We start from the raw sequence: 26,173 nt of genomic DNA, 5'->3' as shown, positions 1-26,173 counted from the left end.
TTTAAACCCATCCCCCAAGGGATTGTGACGCACAGCAAATGAATGCTGACAAATGGAATCTGCTGTTTATTTCACGTTGTTTCAATGGATTCAGGGGATGCTGGCACTTTCTCTGCAGGATCTGCCAACGCACCTTAAATCCCCAAAGAAGCTGCTTATGTGCCTCCGCAGGTGCTGATTGGCTGTGATTGAGAAGTGACATCGGGTTCTCATCAGGATTCAAAGTGGGATTCAGACTTTTTTTTTTTTTAACCTCAGGAGCCCTTCTTATCTGTCTTTTACGAAGGGCTTGATCTTCTCCTGAAGAGCAGTGTTTTTCACACTGTGGGGTTGCAATCTACCCAGGGTTATAAAATCCTTTGAGGAGGGTGCAACAGCATTTTTTGAAAAGAGATTAGGAAAAAAAATCATGGTGCATCACATGCATGAAGGATCAATGTTGTCCTGTGAAAGCTGTGTTAGTGGCTATGTTGTGCATGGGGTGGCTGTGTATTTCTTACTACGTAAAAAAAATGTAAGTCTCAGCTGTACAGCATAAATCAGCCATGACTCTAATTTTCTTAAGGACGCTCCCGTCTGTCTCCGCTTGCGGAGAGCTGATGGAAGAAGTCATCAGGGAACAGACTGTAATATAGAAGCACTTCCAGGGAGGCTACCTGGAAACTAACAGAAAACCAATTTGTGGAGGATCGCATAGCCTGGGGAGATAAATCAATGACAGGAAGTTTTATGGGCAGCAGCCGACTCGGCCCGCCCACCACACCTGTCACCTGGGGACAGCTGGGTTTATCTGGAGCTCAGCCTGGCCAAAATTCAGGTTCCCTTTCCTTGAAATGGGAATAATCACCCTACTGATTATTACTGTCGTGGGAAAGGGCACGTTGGGTCGGGGGAGGGGACTCTATCCAATATAGGATGAACCTCAAAGCTCAAGCCCAGCAATGACTTTCCATGATGGTCTGGTGAGTGTGCTTTTTTTTTTTTTTTTTTTTTTTTTTTTGGCATTAGGGGAGGAAGAGGAAGGCCATTCTTAGATAAAGTCCAGGCCACCTGGGAGTCAGAGAGGGTGTATATGGAAGCACAGACCAGGGGAACCTTATGTTAAGGGGGCTTCCTTCTGTTGGCTTCTTGGCAGGCAGCCTTGGGGGTCTGATCTTAGTCACCAAGAAGAGGATGGCCAGACGGAGCCGAGACAATGAGCTCGCAGAGAATCTGCTGTTTGCAGCCCTCAGTGGCGGGGAATGTCTTCCGCAGGCTCGGGAGGGGTTTGGGGTGGGAAAGGGGAGCACATGGTGGTAGACCATCCCTGGGGTGGCTAATTTTGGAACAGCCCTGCCATCCTCTTCTCAGTGGGAAAGAGGAAGGAGGGGAAATCAGAGGATGGGAGAAAAGAAAGCTTTCAAGAACATCACTAAAAGGTCTGGGGTGAAACACTCTTGTGGACAAAAAGCCCCCACCCTCTATGCTGAAGGGCCATTTACAACAAAGACCTTAAATGTCCGAAAGAGGTCTTGGCCACTTCTGTCACTGCTGTTTTTAAAGCTCTCACAATATTAAGGGATGAAAAAAATTGGCAAGAACGCAAAGACGGAATTAAGAAAACACCAAAACCAGCAAAGGCCTGTTTGAAGTTGCCTGGTGAGCATCTTTAATCCTGCTGGTGATCTGGGTGGTTGTCCGGATGATTTCCTTAGGCGAGGTCAGAAGTTCCCACCAAGGGGCAGGCCGAACGTTGCCCGATCCCTGCCAGGAGAGGCTTTGCTCTTAAGAGCAAGCTCAGCCGCCTGCACTACTTGGAAGGGGACAGAACCTCACTCCCTCTTCAGCTGGGCTTTCTCGGGATCGTGGTGTAGAGGACACGAGCCTCCCCAAGGGAGCTGGTACCAAATATTCTTCTTAGCATCCTCCACCTGCTGCAGCCACCAGCGGTGGGGATTTGGATTTAGCAGTCTTGAGGTGGAACCCAGGAGCCTGCATTTTAAGACACACCCCCTTCACACACGCACAGAGACGGGCCGCAGGCTGCCCACACTTTGAGAGGCTGTGGGGAAGGCTGGCTAGGGAGAGGAGGGTTTCATCCATCAGCCCTGGGCCTCGCCCTGCTGTCCTCCCAGCCGACCACCCAGAGTGAAGCGGGACTCCTGCCTGCCCCATGCTCTACATCAGGGCAGGGCTGGGCCTGAGGTTGGATGGTTTTCCCGAAAAGGCCTCAGACATCAGTGGCTCATCAAGCCCCGAGGCAGCCCACAAAGAAGATAAGGGCTAATCACACTTTAACACACATTGTAGATGCCTTTTCTGGATTGAAAAAAATGACAAAAAACCCCAAAAGACAAAAAAAAAAAAAAAAAAAAAAAAGCCAAGCATGTGGAAAACTCAAGGTCCTGAGAGCCACCCAAGGGCTGCAATTCAGGCGAAGACCCTGAGGGTGTCCAGCCCATCTGGGTAAATCTAGCCCTGGTTCCCTGCCCTTCCCCAGTGACAGAATCTAGTGCCCCCACCCGCCCACCCCCTGGAGCTAGCCTGACATCACCTTCACTTCGCTTTTCTCACTGGAACCCATGCGTGGTACACAGTTGAACAAAGACATTTATTTGTAAAAGCAATTCCCAGTGGAGGAGAGATTGTATCCATAGAAAGTAAAGCAGTGATCATTCAGAGGCCCCCATGCACACATCAGTGAAACCCAAGGCGAAACCACTGCAGACACTCGGGGAGCCACCAACCCTGCCAACTGCAAAGCACAAGGTCCTTTCCGCTCGAGAACATGGATGTACCGAGATGTCCTGTGAGAAGGCAATTTGGTCTGACATCCACGATGAAGTGATCAGGGGACAATTGAGGGAGCCTTTTTTTTCTTTTCTGGGTGGCTTGTTGGCTTCCCACAGATACCCGGCTAAGAGCTGAAGTGGTCCTCCACCCTCCAGCGGGAGGGGGCGGTGTCAAACCTGCTCACATGCCCATCCTTATGCTCTGAATGATCTGGAAGATAGCTGAACAAGGAAAACAAAACAGACGGCTCAGACACCAGACAGCACACAGCTGGAAACCCAATCCCACCACAAGCTCTGCTTCTGCTGCCCCCCGGGCCCCTGGCGTGTTAGCACATAGCTGATTAGATATTTCCTAACAAGGAGTTAAGTTAACAAGAGGTCAGTGAACTTCTTTAAAAAGGCAGCCTTGCCCTGTCTGCTGATGGATGCCTCGGGGATTTATGGATAACTCCTGCTAATTCCACCAGGAGTGAGGGCCAGCAAGCCCTCGGGCGCTGAGAGCATTGGCCCCCTTCCCCAGAACCGTCCGCTGGGGCTGGAGCAGTGGGGCGGGGCTTCCATATAACAGGTCAGTGATGTTGCCTCTTCAGAATGGCTGTGACCTGGAAAAGAAGCTGCCCTTGAACTGGACGGCAGGCCAGGTGCTGGGAGCAGACACGCGGAGCTGGGCCCCCCCGGCTGCCGATGACCTTTGATACGAGTGCATCTTCAGGCGGCCTGGAACTTTCTGAAATGCAGGTTAACATGCACTGAGAGTAACACCGACTTATTCAGGGCTCCATCTTCACTAAGTGGAACTCCTTCCTGATCGGAGAGGTGGGTAGCCTGTAGCCCACAGGTAATTCCTGGGATGCCCGTCCCCCGCCCCCGCTTATTTTGGTGAGACCTGCTTAGATAGCTCCCAGCCTGATTTGATCTTTGGGGTTTCAATGTGTTCCAGCGGAGTAGAGTCCCAGCTCCTTTTCCACATCCTCCCCGGAAGTGAAATATACAAATTGGTCGATCATGATAAAGACAGTCATGATGACAATCACAACGAACATGTACAGAATGATTTTGTTTTTCAGGGGAGGCTGGGTATCATTGCATGTAATCATGTGTAAAAACAACAAACGGAGCATTCGGGGGGTCTTACCCCTTCTCTCTTTCATGAAGTCATCCTGGAATACACCCAGGAACGCTGCTTCCTAAGTGACCATAGTGAAGCAGACTCCCCAGAACCCTCAAAAACCAAACTGTTTGATATTTCATCATCTAATGTTAGTGAGAACACACTGTGTGCCAGGCACTGTGCTTCGGGGGTACAAAAATAAATCACACAGAGGGTCCCAGGGCATCTTCCTCGAATAGCTAGATTTGAAGGGTAAAGCACTAATGCATTTTTTTTTAACTAAAAAACTCACTGTATGTATCATCACTACTTTCCTAAATTGGACATATACCAAACATGATTTAATATTATGTTTTTATGAATGTCCAGGGTGACTATAATAAAAAATTATAACTGGTGCGGCTCTGCTGTAATGTTACTACTGAGGACGCACAGTGTTTGATCTGATACCAAAATGGCTCTGGTTGGCTCTACTTAGGTTCTCATTCTGCTTCTCACCATTTTGTGTGTGTGTGTGTGTGTGTGTGTGTGTCAATCATTCTTATCTCTGGTCACATCTCTGGTGTTACTACACCAATCTGCAGTGAGCCCTCTTCTGTTTTTATGTTTCTGTAGACTCAGTTGAAAACAAAGACTGTTGGAACTACGTGTACAATTAAAGTCAACCAGTTCTGTGTGAGGGTCGGAAGGACTCCTCTCTTCGATACAGTAAAGGAGTTAACCCAACATGCTGTGATAGTTAACTCTGGTTGTGCTTAGAGTTTTTCTTGGCTTATTCTGGATTCTGGGCTGGCTGTTGACAGGAGAGTTTGCTAGACAGATGAGAAAGTACCTCACCAAAATGTAGACGCCTGCCGGAAGTTTCTGCCCTCCTCTACCAAAGCTGACAAGGAATAAAAATTAAATAAACATTCTGTGTTCTGGCTCCACAGAAGTGCTGGGAGGCAGCTGTGTATTCAACTACATTAGGAAAAAAATATTTACATCTACCATGCCTCGGGCTTTGTTCTTGGGATCAGGAAAACATCCCTAATCTTGACAAACAAGCTTACTTTAGAGGGGAACGTTGTGGGCCAGAGGGAATTGGGTTTGATTCCCCGCCCCCCATGTTCCCTGAAGGGCTGTGTGACTGCATGAATAATTTAACCTCTTCAAGCCTGTTTCCTCTTCTGTGAACTGAGGACCATGATGCTTGCAGCGTTAATATAGGACTTAAACGAGATGACAATACAGGAGGCTCCTCACTCACAGAAGATCGGATGCCTGGGAGCTATTGCTATGACTACCGTTGCTACCACTACAACAATGGCTGCTGCCTCTCCACGTATGAGGTATGAGCATGATGACAAGAGCTCAAGCTCTAACTGCCACCCTCTAGAGGTGTGAATTTGGAGAATTCACTAAATAGTTCTGAGCCCTGATTCCTTTATTTATAAAACTGTAGGTCATCTGTATCTCAAAGGATTGCAAGGAATAAATATGATAACACAAGTAAAAGATCTGCCCATCACAGATGCTCAAAAATGTCATTTTTCCCTGAGTTTTATTTCTAGACAAGAAATCCTGATCAGCAAGATGCAGGTCAATGAATGGGAAAGAGTCTGTGCTTTGGTCCATCATACCTCATTAAGTTAAGTCATGACTTCAAAAGCGCTGGGTAAGGATAAAGCCACTCAATTCTTTTTAAGGAACTGCTGCAAATTTCTCTTAAGAATCTTAGACACAATTTGCCTGTCTCAGAGTAGCAACACTTCTATTGAAACAACTTACCTATTTGCAAGTCTGCTTAAAAAACTCATTAAAGATCATTCCTGCCCCTAATTGAATCCATGAATTAACACGTAAAAATCTAACGGTCCTTAACAAGTTTGTAGGTGACCCTTTAAAATTGAACCCTCTTGGAGAAATTACTTTGAATATAGCCGATTTTAAGTTCACCATTTGTCTCCACATCTAAGATAATGGAGAGAAGGCTGGGTTTTATTATCCCTTATTCAGTTGTATCAATGTCTTTAAGAAGCCTTCAAATTCCTATACCAATTATATTAACTGTACTTCTGTGTGCCTGCCAGGAATGACGCACAGAGCAACCCGGGCCTCCCCATTGCTGACTTTCCTAGGCGGTGAATGGGGAAGGAGCCAGGAGTGGGTTCAAAGTGGGAAAGAAGGTGGGGAGTCTAGACCCTGACAAGTTAATAGCTTAACAGTGGGTGAACAAAGCAGAGAAAACAGCTGAGCAGCGGCAGGGAAGGGGCTGCGGGCAGGCGAGTCAGCAGGGAAGGGGGATGGGGAGAAAAGAGGGATGGTGGGCATTCAAGATCAGCAGGTCACAGAGGTCCAGAAAAATCCAGGCTCACGCACACAGAACCCCAGAGCCTCTGCCCTCTCCCACCTGTGCTGAGGGTGCTAGTCCTCGGTAACCCTGGATAGTCACCTCTCTCTTTTATCCAACCATCCTCCTTCAATGAGATTCTTAGGCTTTTACGTGCAAGAAGCCCTTGCAACTCAAACATCAAACCAGAACAATCCTCTTGACTCCACATCTCCCATCAACAGGTGCCCTCTCTTCCTCTTTACAACCGTTTCCCGGAAGCTGTCTATGGTATTCACTTTCTCCACGTCCTTACCTTCCACTTCCACCTCGCTCCACTGCATTCTAGCTTCTGTTCTCTTCACTCCACTGAAATAGCTCTTGCCAAAGCTACAAATGACCTTCCATGTCACTTAATCCAGCAAGCATCCTCAGCTGCCTCTTACTATACATCCCTACTCACCATCGCCGAGTGCTGCCTCCTTGAAACTCTCTCTTCCCTTGCCCTCTGTGACACACTATCCCCCTGGTTTCTAGTTTTCTTCCTTCTCTTCGGTTCTTTACAGCTCAACTCATTTTATGGGAGTCATCCCAACTCCACCTGCCCAGTAAACAAGAATGTTGAAGTTCCTCAGTGAGCATTCTGATTTTCTTCCCTTCATCACATTCCTTCTCCCAGGTGATCTCATCTGGCCCACAATTTCAGTTGCCACTCAGCTTTTGATGACTCACCAATGCATACTGCCAGGCTTGACCTCTCCCCAGAGCGCTAGACGCACACCTTCCCCCGTGTAACTGATACCTACACACAGGTGGCTCAAAGGTACATCAAACAGAACAGGATCTTCTCACGATCTCTTCCCACTGCCAGACCTGGCATCATCCTCCTCCGTCTCACATGCAAACCAAAATTGCCAGAGTCATCATCGTCACCTCCAATGGATGACCAAGATGTGTGGACATTACCGAATAAGCTTTTGATCATGCATTTTTCTCTCCATCCCTCCAGAAGCTACCTCAGTCCAAGTTATCACCATCTTTCCCCAGCTCCCACGATGACCTCCAACTGGTCTACTTTGCTCCTCTTCAATTCTTTCTCCATACTGTGGCTAGAATTATTCTTTAAATAAAAGCAAGTGAGATTGCAAAACATCCCTGTGTTTACAGCACACCAGAAGCTTTCTATTGCCCAATCCTTGATGACGCCCCCATGACCTGCATCTCCTGGCCCCAGCAACTGGCCCAGACCCACCTTCTCCACTCTTCTCTCTTCCACGACTCCCTCATGTTTCAAAAGCTCCCTGCTCTTACTACTGGGTTTCCATACATGCCATTCTTTGTATCTAAAATACTTCCCCACCCTACTCTACTGACTAGTTTTTCTCTGTAATTCAGAAGTTATTTCTTCAGAGAAGCCTTCTTTGACCATCTGGAGCAGGCATTCTCAAACCTGTGTATCACAGTCCCCTGAGGATATGTGAAAATGGATGCTGGGCTCCACCCCCAGAGTTTCTAATCCAGTGGATCTGGGCTGGGAACTGACAATGTGTATTTCTAACGAGTTCATAGGTGATGCTGAGGTGCTGGTCACTGACCTGGAGCACGGCAGCCCTTTGTGTTACAGGCACACCTCATTTTATTGCGCTGGGCTTTATTGCAGCTTTGCAGATATTGCATTTTTTGTTTGTTTGTTTGTTTGTTTTACAAATTGAGAGTCTGTGGCAACATTGCATTGAGCAAGTCTCTTGGCACCATTTTTCCAACAGCATTTGCTCACTTCGTGCCTTTGTGTCCCATTTTGGTAAGTCTCACAATATTTCAAACTTTATTATTATATTTGTTACGGTGACCTGTGATCAGTGATCGCTGATGTTACTCTTGCAAAGAGATTACGACTTGCTGAAGGCTCAGGTGATGGTTAGCATTTTTTAGCAATAAAGTATTTTCTAATTGAGTATTGCACTTTTTTTAGACATAATGCTATTTCACACTTAATAGACTACAGTACAATCTAAACATAACCGCTGTATGCACTGGGACACTGAAAAATTTATATGACCTGCTTTGTTGTGAAACTGGGTTTATTGCAGTGATCTGGAGCTGAACCAGCAGTATCTCCGAGGTCTGCCTGCACCTGCTCTCACAGCCCTCCGTGCCTCTCCTTCCAACATTTTCATGGCTGAAATTGGACATGTTTTAGCAGAATTACTTGATTGACTCATCTTTCCTCCCCACTAGACCACAAGCTCCAGGAGAGCAGGGACCATGGACGATTCTGCCCGCAGCTCCACCCCTAGGCCTAGCTCAGCATCTGGCACGTAGTAGGTCCTCAGTCAATACTTATTAAAGGACTGGAGGTGAAAAATTGCAAAGAGCATGGAGGAAAATACATTTTAAAAACCTCAATGGATCATTTTTGCAAACCAAAAGATTCAGCAGCAAATGGCGACCTTGAGACTCAGTTGTCCCAAGAGCTCAGTCCTTGAGGAGAAGCAAAGTCATGACAACATAAACTCCTTAAGGCTGTCAGCCCCCTCCACTCTTTCCCTGGGGCCGGACCCACCTCTGCTAACTGGGAGTGCCAGAAGGATGCAGGGATGTCCCAAGTGGGTCCCCTAGGAGACCGTCAGAAAACTGGACTCCAGCCAGACAACGGGGGCTTCTGGAAACAGCATTTATTGAAAGTAGAGGGTTGATGATAAGAGAGCTTAAGGAAGCTGCTGAGAGGAGAGATCAAGACAGAGGCCAGAGGCAGATTCTGTAGGAGAATAAGGCAACTCTAGAAATCACATCCCTTTGATTCTTTTTCATTTAAAAACTTTTTTAAAAAGTGAAAGCACTGGTAAGAAAAGTATGGGCCCTGCAAGAGACAAGCAGAAACATTAGGAGACAAGACATCGCCAAGGCGGGTGGTTAATGTCTCCGTAAGAATCAGCACAAAGAAAGTCAAAGGCAAGATGCCATATCCTGCAGCTTCTGCAGAGATGGAAGGGGAGGAAAGAGCAGGAGCCAGGGTCAGGCGAGGGCAGGAGAACACTGTTAAAAGGAGGGATATTATTCGCAAAGAATGGGATGCTCTCTCTCCACATTAACATGGCAGACAGCAGAAGCACTCTTCCGAGAAAGGAACCGTACGCAAACCCGAATGGTCCAAGGGGCACAGGGCAGAGGGAAGCACGTGACAAGGGAGGCTGCTGGTCACCTTGAGGGAGCCAATGGCTGATGAGACATCTTTTCCAGATTGTCCATCTCAGATCCTGAGGCAGGAGTTCCAGAGCAGAGGCATGTCCTCAGTCTTTCCTTCGTGGTGAAACAGAAGGGTTTCTCCAGGAAAGGCCAGTGTTTATGCGGTCGACCTGCAAACACGATGAATTCAAATCTGCCCTGGAGCAAGTGTCCAGGAAAAGAGCAAGGTGACGGAGCACCCCGGTGGCCCAGTCAAGAGGCGGACCATGGCTTTACCCACCTGGGAGCAGGCCCAGGATGGCCGGACCTCTGGAACCTCTGGACAATGCACCTTTCCTGGCAGGGGAAGTAGGAGGGAGATGTTTTAACACGGCTTCTTTTCAATACATAGTCGTATGCTACAGGCCTAAAGTTGGTGGAAACCTTCTGCTCCATAGCATTGTGGGTGAAATGGTAAGAGAAAGGTTGCAGGGTAAGAAAGAGCCTTTTGGGCTTTGGCGTGTAGGTTTTGGTCCTAGCTCTCTTCTCTGATTTCCTCTATAAACCTCCATTTTGTGATCTGGAAAAATGAGCACCGTAACGTGTGATGAGAAGAGAAAATATAATTGTAGGGCCTGGCATTATAATAAGTACTCAGAGGGGGAAGGCACAGCTCAGTGGTAGAGCGTGTGCTTAGCATGCACAAAGTCCTGGGTTCAATCCCCAGTACTTCCACTAAAAATAGATAAATAAAAACCTAATTACCTCCCTCCCCCCCAAAAAAATAAATAAACAAAAATAATAAGTAGTAAAGAAACGGTAGCCAAAACAGTCAGGTGAATAGACCCTGTTCATCCCCACAGGCTGCTTTTTAGAGTTCTTTCTAGACGTAGAGAGGAGGTCCCAGCTCCAGATGCCCCTGCAGAGGTGACAAGCTGCCCTCTGGCTGGTAAACCCTGCCCTCTGCCTGTCCAGGTGGGACGGGAGCTCCTGGGTGGGGCTCCAGCAGCTTCCTTGATCTCAGAGCCATGCTCTACGCGTTTTTCTCGCCATCACAAAGGTCAAAGGGTTAGCCTTCTTTCCAGGGAAGCATTCAGAATCTTGGTCAGAACCCTGCCAGGGGGGTTGGGAAATGCTGACTAAGGGCCAGCAACACGATGATGACAACAACAACAATCTGTAAGACCGTTTCCAGGACTCCACTAAGCATGTGGCACGCATCGTCTCGTTTAACCCGCGGATGGATTTCCCTGGGGGTGCTGGAAGTCAGCAGCCAGTATGATCCCTTTTGAGAAGGGAGAGCTGAGACTTAGGGTGGGCGTGGGTCACCTGGACAAGGCGGCACAGCTGTGTTTTGAACCCAAGGGGGCTGGCCCTGGAGCTGGTACACACGTGACTCAGCCCTCTCCCTCCTCCGCACCGTCCTTAACAAAGCAGCCAGGCCCAAGGAGGGCAGGGGCCCGGGCCCTTCCAGAAATGGAGAGGCCTCCAGCGTGGTAAGGAAGGGCGAGGGCTGGATGGACCATCCGAAACAGGAAGCTGGGAGGCGGGGAGGAGTTCGGGCCAGCCACGAACATCTCAGGGAATCGCTTCTTCCTATCTGTGCGGAATAGGTTCTCCTGAAAACCGGTCCTGTCTGGGACACGTCATCTGTCCCGCCCCCACCCCCTCCCCCAGGCAGAGTGCCCATGGGGTACAGAAGAGGACAGATTGTTAACCAACAGACAAAGTGAACATCCTTGCCCAGCAACAGGGCAGCTACTCCCAGCTGATGGTGCTGGACGACCTCGCAGGCTCTTCGGGAAAGGCATTCACTCTAATCACAGAGGCCAGCTCTGGGCCGGACACAATTTCCTATTTGCTGGACAAAGGGGGTTCAGATGTGTTTTCCCTTCTGGGGGTGAAAAATATCAGAATATCCGGCAACACAGGAGGAACCCCCTAAACCCACACATACACAAAACACACAACACACGGATACACAAACACACACACAAAGATGTACTCACAGATACACACATATGTACGCACATACAGACACAAGACACACACACACACAAACACAGAGATACACACACACAAGATGCACTCAGACACGCAAACAGATATGCACACACATACAGACAAAAACACACAGGCAGTACACACAAACACAAAACACACACACAAACGTGCACACAGACACATAAACACATGTATGCACACACAGACACAAACACACACACATGGCAGATCCCACTTCAACCAGAACAGCTGCTCTTTCGTTTGTTTCCCTCGGAGATCTGAACAAAGAGTTCTGCTGCTTTAAAAAAAAAAGGAAAGGGCTAAAACCACTAGTCTAGATGCTTTGTTCTTAAAATATGCTTATTTTTTCTGATTATGCAAGTAAAATATGCTCATTGACAAAACTAGAAAATGTAGAAAACTATGAAGGAAGTAGCAGTCACTGTTGATCCTGTCACCCTGGAGGTTCCCTTTGATGGGGGCTATAAGCTCATCAGTGTCAGGACCACCCAGGCTTCAGGAACCACTAGGACTGGCACCATCTCTAATTAGGACAGGAGTATCCGGCCTGGCCAGAGAGAGAGAAGTCAAACTGAAAGTTGGGGATGGATGAGGGAGAAACAGTCTGAGGGAGGGAAGTGGGGTGTGGCTGGTGTGTCAGTTTCCCTTTGAGAATCAAACATGATGGTGTTAAATGGTGGCTCCACTGATCCCAGCTGGAGCCTCAGTGAGGGATGAAGATGGAGGAGATTCTCTCAGATCACTGCTTCCCGTCCACGTACGGGATCACACCAGGGCTCGGAAGAGGTCAGCGGTACCACAGGATCAGAAAAACTTGGATGCACGCATTAAACAACCCAACTGTGTGATGCACTAGCATGTGAAGAAAAAGACCTCGTCTCAGAGTCCAGGTGAAAGTTCTAGTCCAAGAGGAAAGCTGAAAATGCTGAAGACAGTCGCCCTAGGAACACTGTGGCACTGACACTGTTAAGAGGGTAGGCCAGGGATGTCCCTGGTGACCCTGCTGTCACTACCATGCTCATGACAGACATTTCTTACTTTTTAAAAATTTTTTATTTTTATTTTTAAAAACACTTTTGATGGAGGTACTGGGAATTGAACCCAGGACCTCACTCATGCTAAGTACGTGCTCTACCACTGAGCTATCCCCTCCCCCCATGGCAGAGAGTCCTGATCAACAGCAGGTGGCTTCCCACGGAGCTTTGGAGCTTTGGAGTTCTCAGAGTCCTTCCCCACAAGGCTCTTGGAAGAGCTGAGGATGCTTTCATGTCTTGGCTATTGTAAAAAGTGCTTCTGTGAACACTGGGGTACGTGTTTCTTTTCAAATTAGAGTTTCCTCCACATATATGCCCAAGAAGCAACCCAAATGTCTATTGACAGATGATTGGATAGAGAAGATGTGGTATATTTATACAATGGAACACTAAAAAGAATGAAATAATGCCATTTGCAGCAACATGGTTGGACCTGGAGATTATCATACTAAATGAAGTAGGTCAGACAGAAAAAGAAAATACCATATGATATCACTTATATATGGAATCTAAAAAAAATGAGACAAATTTATTTACAAAACAGAAACAGACTCACAGACATAGAAAACAAACTTGTGGTTACCAGAGGGGAATGGAGTGGGTGGGGAGGGATAAATTGGGAGTTCAGGATTTGCAGATACTACAATATATAAAATAGATAAACAACAAGGTCCTACTGTATAGCACAGGGAACTATATTCAATACCTTGTAATAGCCTATAATGAAAAATAATATGAAAAGGAATATATATATATGAAATACTGAATCACTATGCTGTACACCATAAGTTAATACAACACTGTGAACTGACTACTTCAATTTAAAAAGAAAGAAAGAAAAGAAAGAAAGAAAAAGGAAGGAAGGAAGGAAAGAAGAAAGAAAGAGAAAGAAAGAAGGAAAGAAAGAACGAATGAAGTAAGTACGAACGAATGAACATAAGTAAGTACGAACGAACGAACAAACTGAGGACAGAAGGGAGAGGAAAACATCAGGGGCGAGGGCTCCAGGCGCAGTGGGACGGGCTTCCTCCATGGTCTGGGGACACGCACGCAGACAGCAAGTGTCCCGTGCAGATAGCATTTGTCATATCTGTGTCACAGCATCTCTGCCGCCTCAGATGGACATTCCAGGTCACGCTTGTCTCTGAGTCTCAAGATAAAAGCAAGTACTCTTCAGAAGCTATCAAAAGCTCTCTAGAGAGGCAGGTTTCAAAACTGGGGACTCAGAGAGCCAGGATGAGCTGCTTATCTGGAAAGAGCCCCACTGCCTGCAGGAACGGAAGATAATGTTTCTATAAAAACAGGAGGGAAAAAAACTGGCCAGGTCTCTAAGAAGGTTGGGGGTGGGGTGCTTAAATCCTTGGGGCTTCAGTGTGAATCTGGGGTCCTAGGAGATCAAATAAAGACAAATAAACGTAACCAGTTAAAAAGGCTCAAGCCAAACAAAGTCCCGGGCCAAGACCTGAACAAGAGAAGTTTCTGGTCTGTTTGGAATAATCATCCAAGGGGACCCAGGACAGGTATTTGACTGAGAAACAGGTTTTTGATTTCTGCCGGAATGTATATAATATTAACGACACAAAGGCTAGCTTCCAAACTAAATCAGACAAAGCAAGATAAGGCCCTGAGAGGTCCTATATGCACAATTCTGTGTCTCAAAAGAACACCCTGTTCCCAAGGCTTTTGTATCTCACAAAGGAAACTTTCTTTTTTTTTTTTTAATAGCAAAACAGTGGTGCCTTTGGGTTGCTTTAAGGGCATGAAATTGACACTTTATTTCTCACATTCAACTTGAAGTACAAACCCCTATTCACTGATTTTAGTCTGCCTGTGGGTGCTTCCTTTCTCCCGCGTGGGTTGGTCTGCATGATCCCGATGCTTTCTCGTGGGAACATAGTCTCACATGCCTGGAGTGTTATCACTTCATTTGCTCACACTCCTCCCTGGAGTGGAGAGGTGGGGCTTAAACTCTTTGGAAGATCAAGACCACGGTGCGTGGCTGAGCGTGCCCAGTACGGCACAGCCTGGGAGGATGAGAGCCTAAACAGCCCACAGCTCACCAGTCCCATTTTTGGTGCCACTACTTTCCACGAGGGCGATGGGGATCTAGGAGGTGGTGACTGAAGCTGCAGGCTTCAAGCTCGCTGTGGGCCAGCACCTAAGACGTCCCTGGAACCGCTCAGTGCCAGGACAACCTTTGGGGCAGGGGGTGGGGGGTGGGGGTCCTACTCTCCCCGTTTGATCAATAAGGAAATCAGTACAGAGGGAGAGTCATGAACGTGTCCCCAGGTTTTTCCGCTGATCCCGAGCAAATCCAGGCTTTGAACCCACATCTGGCAGAGTCCAAAACTATCCTCCCCTCTGAAGCCTCTTATCCTTTTACTGCCCACTGGTCAGTTTTCAAAGAAGTGTCTTGCCTTAGAGAACTTTTACAATTCTGGAAAGTGGAAATTGACTTCCTCTGAGGAGGGATGTATTTAGGATTGAGATGACATCCTCTGACTGCCTCTCCATGGGGTCACGTGTGAGAGCTCACACCCATGGACCTGGGCTGGACTGGGACCCTGGGGGCCGCTGGTGACTTCCTGGTGAGGGGTGGCCATTCCCTGGGGTCTCGGGGTGTCTGTGTGCTGCACCTTCACTGCTCCCCTGGGTTCTCTTCCCTCCTTTCCATCATCTGGCTCTCATCAGCACCAGCGCTGCTGGCGTGAAAGGCGTGTGGAGAACGAGGGAGGCCACCGGAGAGCGGCCGAGGGGGACGGGGTCAAGAGTTTGCTGAACACGTCACTCCCCATAATAAAGGGGTCCCATAACCTCTTGGAGGCTTATTAACTTGTTTTCCCACATAAAATGGAGTAAGGGTGACCCATAAGTGAGCATATACTTAAAATGTCAACATTTCAGCAGCTTTCATTCTTTTCCAGAAGATCCTAGGACGAGAGATAAAACATGCATTCCTTATGACTTGCCTGACCGGAATAGTTATTTACCCTCGGGACACTGACCCTAGTTCTAAAAAGACCAGCTCGCCCAAGCAGCCGTGAATTACGAGACTGGGTTAACAGAGTGAGGAAGAATCAGATCCACGGTCAGCGCCTTTACTAATATTAGAAGACTTCATATTTTTCCTGCCTGTGTAACGATCTACCAAACATGAATAACCAACCACGTGACCGCAGAGAGGGCGAGCGACCGCCGAGGTGTCCCTGGGACTCGGTGACATGGAATGCAAGCCTGGTGTCTGGTAGACCCCAGACAAAGGAAGAGAGACATACTGGACGGGGACAGGAAGGCGTGTGTCTGCAGAGGTGGGAAATCCCAGCAGAAAGTCCGGGGGCTTCTGTGTGAGCCTGGCGGGCAAGAGCAGGAGGGAGGGGCTGCTGTGCCCAGCCCAGGCGGACGGCCGGGTGTGAGGTGAGGGGGTCTCTCCTGCTCTGTGTTAGAGAACCGGAACAGAGCCAGAGGGAGGACAGCGAGAAGGGGCCTCCATCCTCCAGGCACCTGCAAGGCTCATGGCGTGAAGCAGAGGAACTGATAAAGAGGATGGCTAGGCTTGAGGGAATCGCCTTTTTTTAAACATAGAGAATAGAGAGATAGGAGTTTATGGCCCTAGACTCTGAAAAGGGAGAAACTCGGGAGGAACAGTGGGAGCTGTGAGATAAGCTGATCCCAGAGAGGTGGGAATGGGACGGATCTAAAGGAGCTATTGTGTTTTTCAAGGCATGTTTGGTTTAGAAAAGGACATGTACAAAGACAGAAGGAAGGGCACAGTACCAAGGGCAAACTGAGAAGAGGGACACATTTCTGTAAGAACAGTACTCGACTTGAGCTGAAGATTGGGTGGAAAAATGTCAAAGCTGACAAAAAAAAAAAAAAAAGAGAGAGAGAGAAAAAGAAAACAAAAAGGTGGGGTAGTAGTGGATTATTTTTATTTATGATTAAAAAAGGGATGGGGCCCATTGCTTGGGGATCATGGAGCATGTTAACAGAGGGTAGAGATGGTTAAGATGACCCAACTCCCGTTCGGTGTGTAGCCTCTCCACAGAAGCCAAGTGGTCTTAACTAGAAAGATTTAAAGAAGCATCATCAGAACAACGCTGGACACGAAGGCAGGGGATGTGGTGTGTTCTTTTAGTCAGTTAAAGTCCAAATCCCCAGGCCCTGCAGGCTCCCAGGCCAGGCCCCTGGACAAATCTACAGAGAGGCCAACAGAGACAATGTTCTTGATCCCAGAAAAAACGAATGGAGACTGGGAGGGTTCCCAAAGATTGCTGTCAGCAAATGTCCCAATTTACCCAAGGGAGCGTAGGGGGAAGATACAGTTCCTACTCTGTGAACCAATACGCCTGGCAAAATTTTAATTAAAATGTAATTTAGAGGAGGTTTTTCATCTCTTTGTAAGGGATGGATACTGGGAGCTAGTTTGAGAAGAATAAACCAGACTAAGTAACTCACTGGCTCCCCCCACCCCCCCGCTGATGCTACCTCAGGGCACAGAGCCAGGAGGGCCCCATTACTGTGTATCTTGAAGCCAAAAAAGAAAAAAAAAAATCAGCTCTGTATCTGTTTAGTCCCTGATAACATGGGCTGCATGATGACTGGGTTCACAGATTCCTGTGACTGGGCTTTGGCTATGCTTGAGCCCGGGGTACTATCTCAGGCCTCTGAGTCTTTGTCACACAGTGTCCCTTCATGTGGAATAACCTTCCCTTTGTCTGGCTGTTTGTCCTTCAAACTCAGCTCAACTGGCACCTCCTCTGGGAAACTTTCTCTTCTGCTGAGCATGGTTTTGAAGTCCCCGTGATAGTCTGTGTTCTCCCAGATGCACACGTTGGACTCCTAACACCCAGTGTGATGGTGGTAGAAGATAGTTCCTTTGGGAGGTGATTAGATCCTAAGGGTGGAGGCCTCATTAATGGGTTGAGTGCTCTTATGCAAGAGACCCCACAGAGCTCCCCAGCCCCTTCTGCCAGGTGGGGACCCAAGGAGAAGTCTGTGATTGGGAAGGGGGCCCTCACCTGACCATGCCTGCACCCTCATCTGACATCCAGCCGCCAGAACAAGGAGGAGTAAATTTCTTCTGTTTAGAAGCCACCCAGTCTGTGGGGTTTTGTTATAGCAGCCCAAACAGACTCAGACCACCCCTTATCCGTGCTTGCCAAGCACTCTGGTGGCTCTGCTATCGTAGCGCTCTTTCCCTGGGTTACAACGGTCAGCTTCCTTATCTGCCTCCCCAGGGCCCGCTGCCCCCGGAGGAGTTAGTATTTCCAAAGCCCACACAGTGCCGGGGTGCACCCGGGACCCTTAAGACATGAGGACTGCTTGCAGGAGTTTAGCTGAGAGGTTCAAAGTCGACCTGAGGGGAGCTGTTGCTAATTGTGTCCTGTGGGCTTCTCCAAGTCTAGACTTTAATCAGTGACTTGGAAAAATAATAAATTTCAAGAAACCATAAAGGAGAAGAGAAAGATAATTAGATAAAAGGCTCAAGGTTCAAGATCTAACAATCTACAGGTTGGCCATAAAGCCTGAAAACATTGACAACTTTTTTTTATATAGATGGCTTTTTCTTGATTTTTCTGTGGCATGATAAAGGCATGGATTTTTTTTTTTTTTTTTTTGGTTTGGTTTGTGTTTGGAAGAAAATCAGAGACAGGTTGTCCGAGGCTAAGCATCATGGATGAATATGCAGGAGATGCTGCATTAATGTGCTGCAATCATTGCAATTTTTCACAATGCTCTGAACTATGCATCACTAATGCAAGGCAATACACTGAATATACCATGTAATGTCACTAACCATACTGCACATTATAAAGGAATATCGGTAACCATTTATCATGTATGTTCTATGTTTTCCAGACTTTATGGCTGCTCTGCAGAAAAACAGTCGACAACCAACAATGAAATCAATAACAGAAATGTCCATGAAGCTTTATATTAGGTTTAAAAAAAGTCAACATAATATCTACAGCATGGGAAATATCTGGCTTTATCCATCCATCCATCCATCCATCCAACCAGATTAAGCACTCACCATGTGCTAAATACTGTGCTAGGATCTAAAAATTTAGTGGAAGATAAACACTGCCTTCCTTGAGCTCATATCCTAGTAGAGGGAAATGGATAATAGTAAACATATTAAATCATTTCAAATGTTGATGAGGGCCATGAGTAAAATAAAACCATGTGTGATGCAGCTAAGGGACAACTGTAGATGGCAGGGGCAGGGGCAGGGGCGGGTAGAGGCATCTTTGAAGCTTGCAAGAAGTTTATGTAAAGAAGAGCTTGGTAGGGACTGGCTGGCCAATAGCCCGATGTGAGTCTCAGATGTGCCATGACTGTTAAAAACAAACTGCAAGCCTGGGGCGTATTAATAGAAGCCAGGTGATGAGATCAAGGGCAGTGACAGCCCTACTGCCTCTGTGGCAGTCGCACCACTTTTAGACCAACTTCTGCAGTTGCAAATGCTATACCTTAAGAGAGTCATGGCGTGGAATCAGAAGAAGGGTCTAGAAACCACATCTGATGAGGACGAGGTTGAGAGAACTAGGGGAGTTGAGTCTTCAGAAGGAACTGCTAGGCAGTCTTGAAAATATCCAAAGATTCAAGACATTCCGAAGAAAAACAGTCCATGCTGATCTATTAAGAAGACAGCACAATGTTGTAGTTCAAAAGAGAGGAGAGTTTCTAATTGAATCAGAGCTACACAGAAATGGGACAGGCTTTTCAAAGGAGTGAGCACTCCTGAAGTATCCCAGCAGTGGCTGGGTAAATTCTGTTACAGACATGGGAATTCCCATATGGGGCAGAAGATTCCCTTGGAGGGCACATCTTTGGGAATGAGGAACACTCTTATTTCTCTGAGTAGAAGATCTTTTTATCTTGGAATCAAGCAACTGCAGCACCAAGACATTCAGGCCCCTCCTTCCTCCTAAGATCTGTTGCTTCGTCAGAAGAGTGGTCTCCCAAAGGTCAGTGGCACTGATCTACCTTTAGTCACAGGTGTCTCTTGTCACTGGGGCAGAATGACATCTTCCTGGGAGGCCTAGGTCTTTGCAGGAAGATGTGGACTCTTTGCCTTCCCTGCCCTCAGCTACAGTGAAGTGATGGGGGATGGGAGCGGCTGAAGGCCGACCTCGTTACTAGAAGGGACCTCCATCACTGGTCCTTCAGAGACTCAACTCATGGGGACCAGGAATTATGTCAAGGCTCCCAGTTACAAATCAACAAGAAACAACTGCATGATCCGTTTGGTCAAGTCTCCACCGTGTGTGCGTGTGCGTGTGCGTGTGCGTGTGCGTGTGCGTGTTCGAACCTGAGTGTAAGTAAAGCTCTCCAAACCTGCCACCTTCCAGCATCAGGTGACTGAACCTTGAGGCGCAGGTCTCAGGCTCTGTTCTATCGAGCAGCTCTGCACAGCTTCTCTAAAGGCACAAGGCCTCTCCCTCTCTCTGGAACGTGGATTTATCTCAGGCAGACAGGTGCTCCACTTTCTGTTCAAATGCCCTTTTTAGGCCAGGTCTTCAGAGAAAGCTTTAACTCTAAAGTGTCGCTAGCCAATTTAATTGCTCAGCGCAATCATTTTATGATTATGATTTGATAGTATATCAGTACTGTCTGGACTCATATTTGGTTTGCTGGGATGGAAACTAAATCAAAATCCATTACGATGAAGCCTTCGGGCAATGATTGACTTGAATCCCAGATCGGTGTATTTTTTCTCTATTTGCCTTGTGAATAAAACATGCTTTTACAGGACAGAGGAGACCATGGGATACAAAGTCAGCGAAAAAACCCATACCTGAGCCACAGACAACAAAAACAAAGAGGGCCAGCAGCCACGGTCCCACAGGATATTTCTCTTCTTGCGGCCTCTAAAAGGGAATGGGAGGGAGAAAGCAGGATTAGGCTCATTCGTTGAAGGAACTTGTACTAAGCACCACTAGTCACTGTACTGGGGGCTGGGACACCTCTGCGAAGGAGACAGAGCCAGTGTCAATGCCCATGGGCAGATGGAGGCAAATAAAGTCAATTTTAAAGGATCAAGATAGGTTTGGAAAAATTCATCAATAACCTCATTTACACTCTGTAACTCAGTGAACTTGGTGGTCCTTAAACGTTCTAGGGACGGATAATGTATAAATACATAAAGCGATATAGTGATTTTGGAGCCCAAAATGATTATACCATAATACTAGTTAATGACTATACTATAATACTAATAATTGTTTCCACTTGCTGAAAGCACACTTCATGCCTGGTGCACTAGGAAGCAGCCTGCATCTACTGTTTCCAGCATTCACAACTCCACGCAAGGCAATCTCCATCCTGCAGTTGAGAAACTGAGGCTCAAAGTTTGCTAACTTGATTCAAATTTAGGTCTGCCTCATTACAGAGCCTGGGGATTTTCCTCCAAGAAATTCATCTTGAATTCCTCTATCTGTGGATTCCAAGGTAGGGTCACAGAGTATAGCCATTTTTCTCAAAACCTTCTAAGTGCCCCCAAAATTGGGAAGTCCATGCAATGGAAATCCTGAGAATGGCAGACGGACCACAGCAACTGTGCATGGAAGCGAGGGAAACAGCATTTTGTAATAAAGTTTGGAGAAATCTCCACATCCCTGGGAGGCACCGGGGGTCTGTGGTCCCCACATGGACCAGCCCTGCATCCCTTCTGCCCTTCCCAAACCCAAACAAAACACAGACGTAATAGGAACGTCCCTCTGCAACCCCTCTGGGTCTGTGTGCAGGTAGGGTTTGGTCCTTAAAATCAAAATTAGTCAATGGAGAAGCAGTATTTTCTGAGAGAGGCATCTAAAAAGTGGGGAACTTCTCAAATGAAAAGGAAGCAGGCAGAGTTAAAAAAGTAAAGAACTCACTAAATATTTCCCCATTGGCATGAGCCAAAAATAGGTTGTAGCTAATATAGGTTAAAGAACTCACTTTACCATCGACAAGGCAACAGTTTTTTGGTTCTCAGCTTACCTGTTCTGTTCTTAGAAAACCTTCTCTCTTCTACCTCAAATGAGTTCACTTGGCACCTGTATCACTATGTGCTTCTAGATAGCATTTATCTCCGTTTGTATCTCACTGTTTATCCGTGTGATAATGTGTTTAATATCTGTCTGTCCACTAGACTGTAAGCCCCCCAAGGGCAAGCACTGTCTCTCTTTCATGTATCAATATATAGCAATGCCTGGCCCGGAACTTAAACACACTATATGCTTAATAACTGTTCATCAAAGAATAAATAAGAATACAGGTGTCACTAAAAATGATGGCTTCATTCAGCGAGAGCAAAGACACGACCTAGAAAGGATATTGTCTCTTTTATTAATACTTCCTAATTGGTGATAGGGCCAGTCCTGCATTCTTCTTACTAGAGAAGTATGGATGAAAGTTTCAGCGGCAGGTCGGCTCTGATTCAGGATTAAAACCATTCACTTCTCTGTCCTTGACAAGCTTGCATCCAACACGAATCTTACATGGTGGCAAATCACACTGAAAGGGAAGAGGTGGTTTCTTTTGACTAGACAAGGACAAAATCAGTCTTAAATAATTGCATATGACAACTTTAACCAGTGCCTTTATTGTGTTATTCTTTGGCACTTAAGACCAGGTCAAGGTCAGAGCAAGTAAATAATAGAGGTGTTAAATCAAGTTACCTGAACAGAATGTGACATTTACTCCTCTCCACTCCCCTTCACCAACTTCCTAATAATTTGTCTTAGTTGACCAGAAACCAGTTCTGTTGCTGTCATCTCACCAATGCTACATGAAAAATTCACTTAGTTCTATATCTAGCAAAGTCAACAAGTGAATTCAGGAGTTTGTAAATGGATTATTGGTCTACTGCAAATACCAAATGGTGTCCTTTATTTTCCCTTTGCAGAAAAACACAAATTATCAGGATGCATAGCTTGGAGCATATAACACAAAACCCTTTCTGATGACATTTCACAGTGAACCAGTATTATCTGGGGACTTTCAGCAGTCAAGAACACCTTGGCTGATCATAATACAAATATATCCTCTTTTTTTTTTTTTCTTTGAGAGCTTTGAGTTACTCTTTTTTGGAAGTGGTGCCCAGCACAAATCTGTTGGAACAATTCACCGAAGCCTGCATTTATTGCTGGGAAAGGTAAGAAAAGCAGTAAGATCCTGCAAATGACATGGTTCATTTCTAGTAAGAGTCTGCCACTCCTGGAGGCTCCAAAATGTTAGATAGTTTTCCCTGCGATAAGATACCAACAGGGCAACTCGGAACTCTGAAATTTAAATTGCCCATTCACTCTGGAGAAATTACCACTCCATAATCATGAAATGATTATTCCCTTTCTCTAGGTCTTAGATTTATCTGTTATCTGGGAGAACAGCATTGATTCACTCCACAGCTGTAAGCTAATAATGAAATACCAAAGCATCTGCATACAATTAAGGGAGTTTATTTCTGAACGATTAGTCTGAATCTTCAGTTAAAATCTGTTCACGTGTCTGCATTTCTTGAACTGCATTCTGAACAAGTTATCCCTTGTTAAGTTACTTCTTCCAAAAGATAATCATGTTTGATTTGTAATTAGGAAAATGAGATTTAGGATTTACAGTGTTTCTTTTTGAAAGATAATTTCATTTTTCTTTTTGGATGCTGATCTATTTACAATAAGGTTAACCCCAAAGCCCTTCTAACCAAGGGAAAATAAACAGACATTGTGGTTTGGTTTGAAAAACTTTCATTACAAAGCTAGTAGGACCATTTAAACCCCTGATAGGAGCCAAGCACTTTTGAAGGGCCCAAAGCATGGTATATTAGAATGTATTAAAATCCACTCATTTCATACATTCAACATAATTTGAAAGTTTCTCTGAAAGTTAAGTGGAGTTGAACTGCAGTGGAGTTGACTACATTTTCTAGATATTTGAACAGCTTTTCCTTCCATTTTTCCATTTTCTTTTCTTGTTTTGGAGCCAATAATTATTGTTTCAGGTCCTAAACATTTTCCAGTGGTCTTGAAAAGCTAGAGGTGGCAGACGCTGACTACCACGCCCAGTGGATAAAACAGCTGTGCAAATTAGTTTCTGTTTTGCTGTTACTTTTGCAGTCAGATAAGTTGTCAACTGAGTTCTGAACTCTGTTTTTTTTTTTTTTTAGTTCATTAAAAAGAATCACATGATTAGAATTTTTCAGTAAGTCAGCTTGTCTGTATGACATCCTGGGAAGAACTGATCTCCTAGAGATATAAACCCTGAATGTTTTAATATCCATTAAAAATTGTTTTTCAATGTCAATTTGGACAGAAAGTTGTTTTTCTGAGTAAAAATAGGGAAAACGCAAATTTATGTGAAAAATGGTTCCAGTTCAATGGCATATTGGCATTTGGCTACCCAAACACAACTAAATGCTCTAACTCCCAAATGAGAGAATGTCAAGCACAACTTAAGCTTGTAGTACATACAAAGTTCCAAACCTGATCCTAAGGTTTCTCTACTTGTACTGCTTGGTTCTGCATGAATTCTGATGTAATCAAAGCAGATACAGCATTTTGCTCAGTTAATCAAACAAGCATCGTGCCTTTAGGCTAAGAGCAATTGCCTCATCAATTCTGCAAGCTTTTCCAGCCAAACCCCAAATTTCAGCCGGACTTCCACTGAAGGTCTGGGATAGTAGATTCCAAGTGCCTTTGTTCATATACTTGGAGACCAACACTGCCCAACAACTCATCCGAGGTCTGCCTCTGAATATCCAGAATCACGGGGCCTGGCATTTTCTGTTGAAGATCATTTGCTTTACTAAAAACAAACAAAACACACGAAACCCTGTGCATAAGGTAGATTTTACAAATTGTTATAAAGCTTTGATCTACAGTTTTGGAGGTACAGAATGCCTGGCAATAAATTAAGTCTCTAAAGCTCTGGATCACACCATCAGGATGAGCCTCAATTCACAGGATGAACAAGAGGAATGTTGCTTTTAAACTAGCCCAGTGGTGAGAGGCCTTACTGGAGAAGAGACAAAAATAGGAGGACGGAGGGGCAGACAGGTCTGAATCTCATCCCGCACTTCCAGTTCGTACAAGAAGACCAGTATAAAGGGGCGGGAAAGAAATGCTTATCAAGGTGTTTGTTGGTAATGGAGGGCAGGGGGTGAAGCCTGGGAGGAAGAGATGGCAAATGGCCTCCCATTATTCATTCACTCATTCATTCATTCATTCAACAAACATTCTGGCACCTACTCGGTTCGGTTCCAAGCCCCTGGGCAAGCAGTTGGTTTAACTGTTCCCTTAAGGATGTGACTTTCCGTCTTTACCAGGGGCAAAGGCCCATTTCACTCCTGGGGAGGCCTTTCTGCCCCTCCGTGGGAGCCCCAGCCGCCACTCCCAGAGGGTCCACGGCCAACCAGTGCCCTCTCCACCCACGAGAGCACAAGTCCGCGTCCCCGGGAGCCCGGTCCTCAGCGCCCACCGCGCTGGACCCCGCGGGAGGGGCGGCCCTGGGCCGGGGGGAGGGGAGGCCGGCCCAGCGCCCGCGGCCCTGCGCCCGCCCCGCCCCTCCCCGCCCCGGCCCCTGGCCGCCGGGTCAGCGCGCCGTCCCCGCCTTACCAGGGTTTTGGCTACGTTCCCCCTCTGGGTGATGTTCTTGCTGTGCTTCTCGTTCGCCATCCGGATCCGCTGTTTGGCCACCATGGCTTGGGCGCTAGGAAATGCTCTCGGCTCCCACCTGCAAGGATGCCCCCGCGTGAGCCCCCGACCGGGCCGAGCGCGTCCCGCCCGCCCCGGGCGCTGCAGGTGGCAAGGCGCGGCCCCCGAGCCCCGCACACCCCGCTCCCCAGCCCCCAACGAGCCGGCTCCAGAGAGAGGCCAGAGCCCGGACGGAAGTAATCTTTCATCTCAGGAAACCCTCTCCTACTTCCTCGCCATCCTTCCGGTCCCCCCCAGATGCCTAACCAGCGCGGCCGCGAGGCGGGCGCTGCGGCGCTGCCTCCCCGCAACCGGCGGCCGGAGCGCAGCGCGCCGAGCCGCTCGGGCCCGGGCCCCCCGGGCCCTCGGACCCCCGGAATGTCAGCATCCAGCGACCAAACGCGGCGGGGCCGAGGGTTCGGGCGCCCGCGGGCTTTGCGCGCGCATAGCAGGCGGGGGCTCCTGGGCCCAGGACCCATCGAGGCCCAGTCTCCCCCGCCACGCTGTTCTCTGGCCGAGGACTGGGCTGAAAGCGGTGGCCCAGGATCCTCAAAAGACAAGTCAAATCAGACAGGGCTGGGCCCACGCTTGTTGGGGGACAGTCCGAAGGAGCCTCCCCTTCGAGGGTCTAGGGAAGGGCCTGTGCGAGGAAAGCCCACTCACGGCAGGAGCTGTCTCAGATGCTGCAGGAAGGGCTAGATCTCCCCAGGGATGGAGGTGGGGAGGTGAGGATGGATTGGGGATAGGCCTTCCTGCTTTGCTGATTGTGGGGCTTACAGGGAAGACAGGCTGGCATCACTTGAGAGTGAAAAGAGGAGGAAGGCCTGGCATCACTTGAGAGTGAAAAGAGGAGGAAGGCCTCAGGCCTGCTGCCCAGGTAGGATCTGGTGGTCACTGCCCAGAGGTGGGTAGTTTTGACCAGGTTTGGCTCCCCACCCACCTAGGGCAGCTAGAATCTCCTCCAGCCACCCTTGTCCCCAGGAGTCTGAACTGGGAGTTTCCCTGCAGTACAGGGATAAAAATGGAAGTTTCTCTGACTCACAAGCGTTGGTACTGGGGCCCTACACATTGCCCAGTGA

General features: G+C 47.3%; 1 protein-coding gene across 5 annotated transcripts; it reads right to left on the bottom strand.

Annotated features, from left to right (window-relative positions):
* Nucleotides 1–2,571: 2,571 nt before the first annotated feature.
* Nucleotides 2,572–25,295, bottom strand: SERP2 (stress associated endoplasmic reticulum protein family member 2). Of its 5 annotated transcripts, none has more exons than XR_004325627.1 (5): nucleotides 25,017–25,276; nucleotides 20,222–20,294; nucleotides 9,663–9,718; nucleotides 9,399–9,552; nucleotides 2,572–2,993 (listed from the first exon to the last, which is right to left on the bottom strand). XR_004325627.1 is itself a non-coding variant. In XM_032496114.1 (5 exons), the coding sequence occupies exons 2-5, from the start codon at nucleotides 21,858–21,860 to the stop codon at nucleotides 2,897–2,899; spliced, it is 384 nt and encodes a 127-aa protein (XP_032352005.1). In that variant the 5' UTR covers nucleotides 21,861–21,921; nucleotides 25,017–25,275; the 3' UTR covers nucleotides 2,572–2,896. The 5 variants fall into 5 exon arrangements, 3 of the variants coding, with proteins under 3 accessions (XP_032352005.1, XP_032352004.1, XP_032352006.1); XM_032496114.1 differs by lacking the exon at nucleotides 9,663–9,718 and adding an exon at nucleotides 21,801–21,921 and having other exon boundaries at nucleotides 25,017–25,275; XR_004325628.1 differs by lacking the exon at nucleotides 2,572–2,993 and adding an exon at nucleotides 18,894–19,059 and having other exon boundaries at nucleotides 9,538–9,552; nucleotides 25,017–25,295.
* Between the last annotated feature and the right edge of the window lie 878 nt (nucleotides 25,296–26,173).

The sequence above is a fragment of the Camelus ferus genome, chromosome 14 (genome assembly GCF_009834535.1).
Source record: "Camelus ferus isolate YT-003-E chromosome 14, BCGSAC_Cfer_1.0, whole genome shotgun sequence".
NCBI classification, from domain to species: domain Eukaryota; kingdom Metazoa; phylum Chordata; class Mammalia; order Artiodactyla; family Camelidae; genus Camelus; species Camelus ferus.
This window is presented reverse-complemented; position numbering and strand designations above follow the sequence as displayed.

Coding starts and splice junctions, on each gene's coding strand:
- SERP2 (XM_032496113.1), bottom strand. CDS start 25,100: ATGGTGGCCAAACAGCGGATCCGGATGGCGAACGAGAAGCACAGCAAG. Junction 20,295..25,016: donor GGAACGTAGCCAAAACCCTG/GTAAGGCGGGGA, acceptor ATTCCCTTTTAG/AGGCCGCAAGAAGAGAAATA. Junction 9,553..20,221: donor TTTTGTTGTCTGTGGCTCAG/GTATGGGTTTTT, acceptor TCGTGTTTGCAG/GTCGACCGCATAAACACTGG.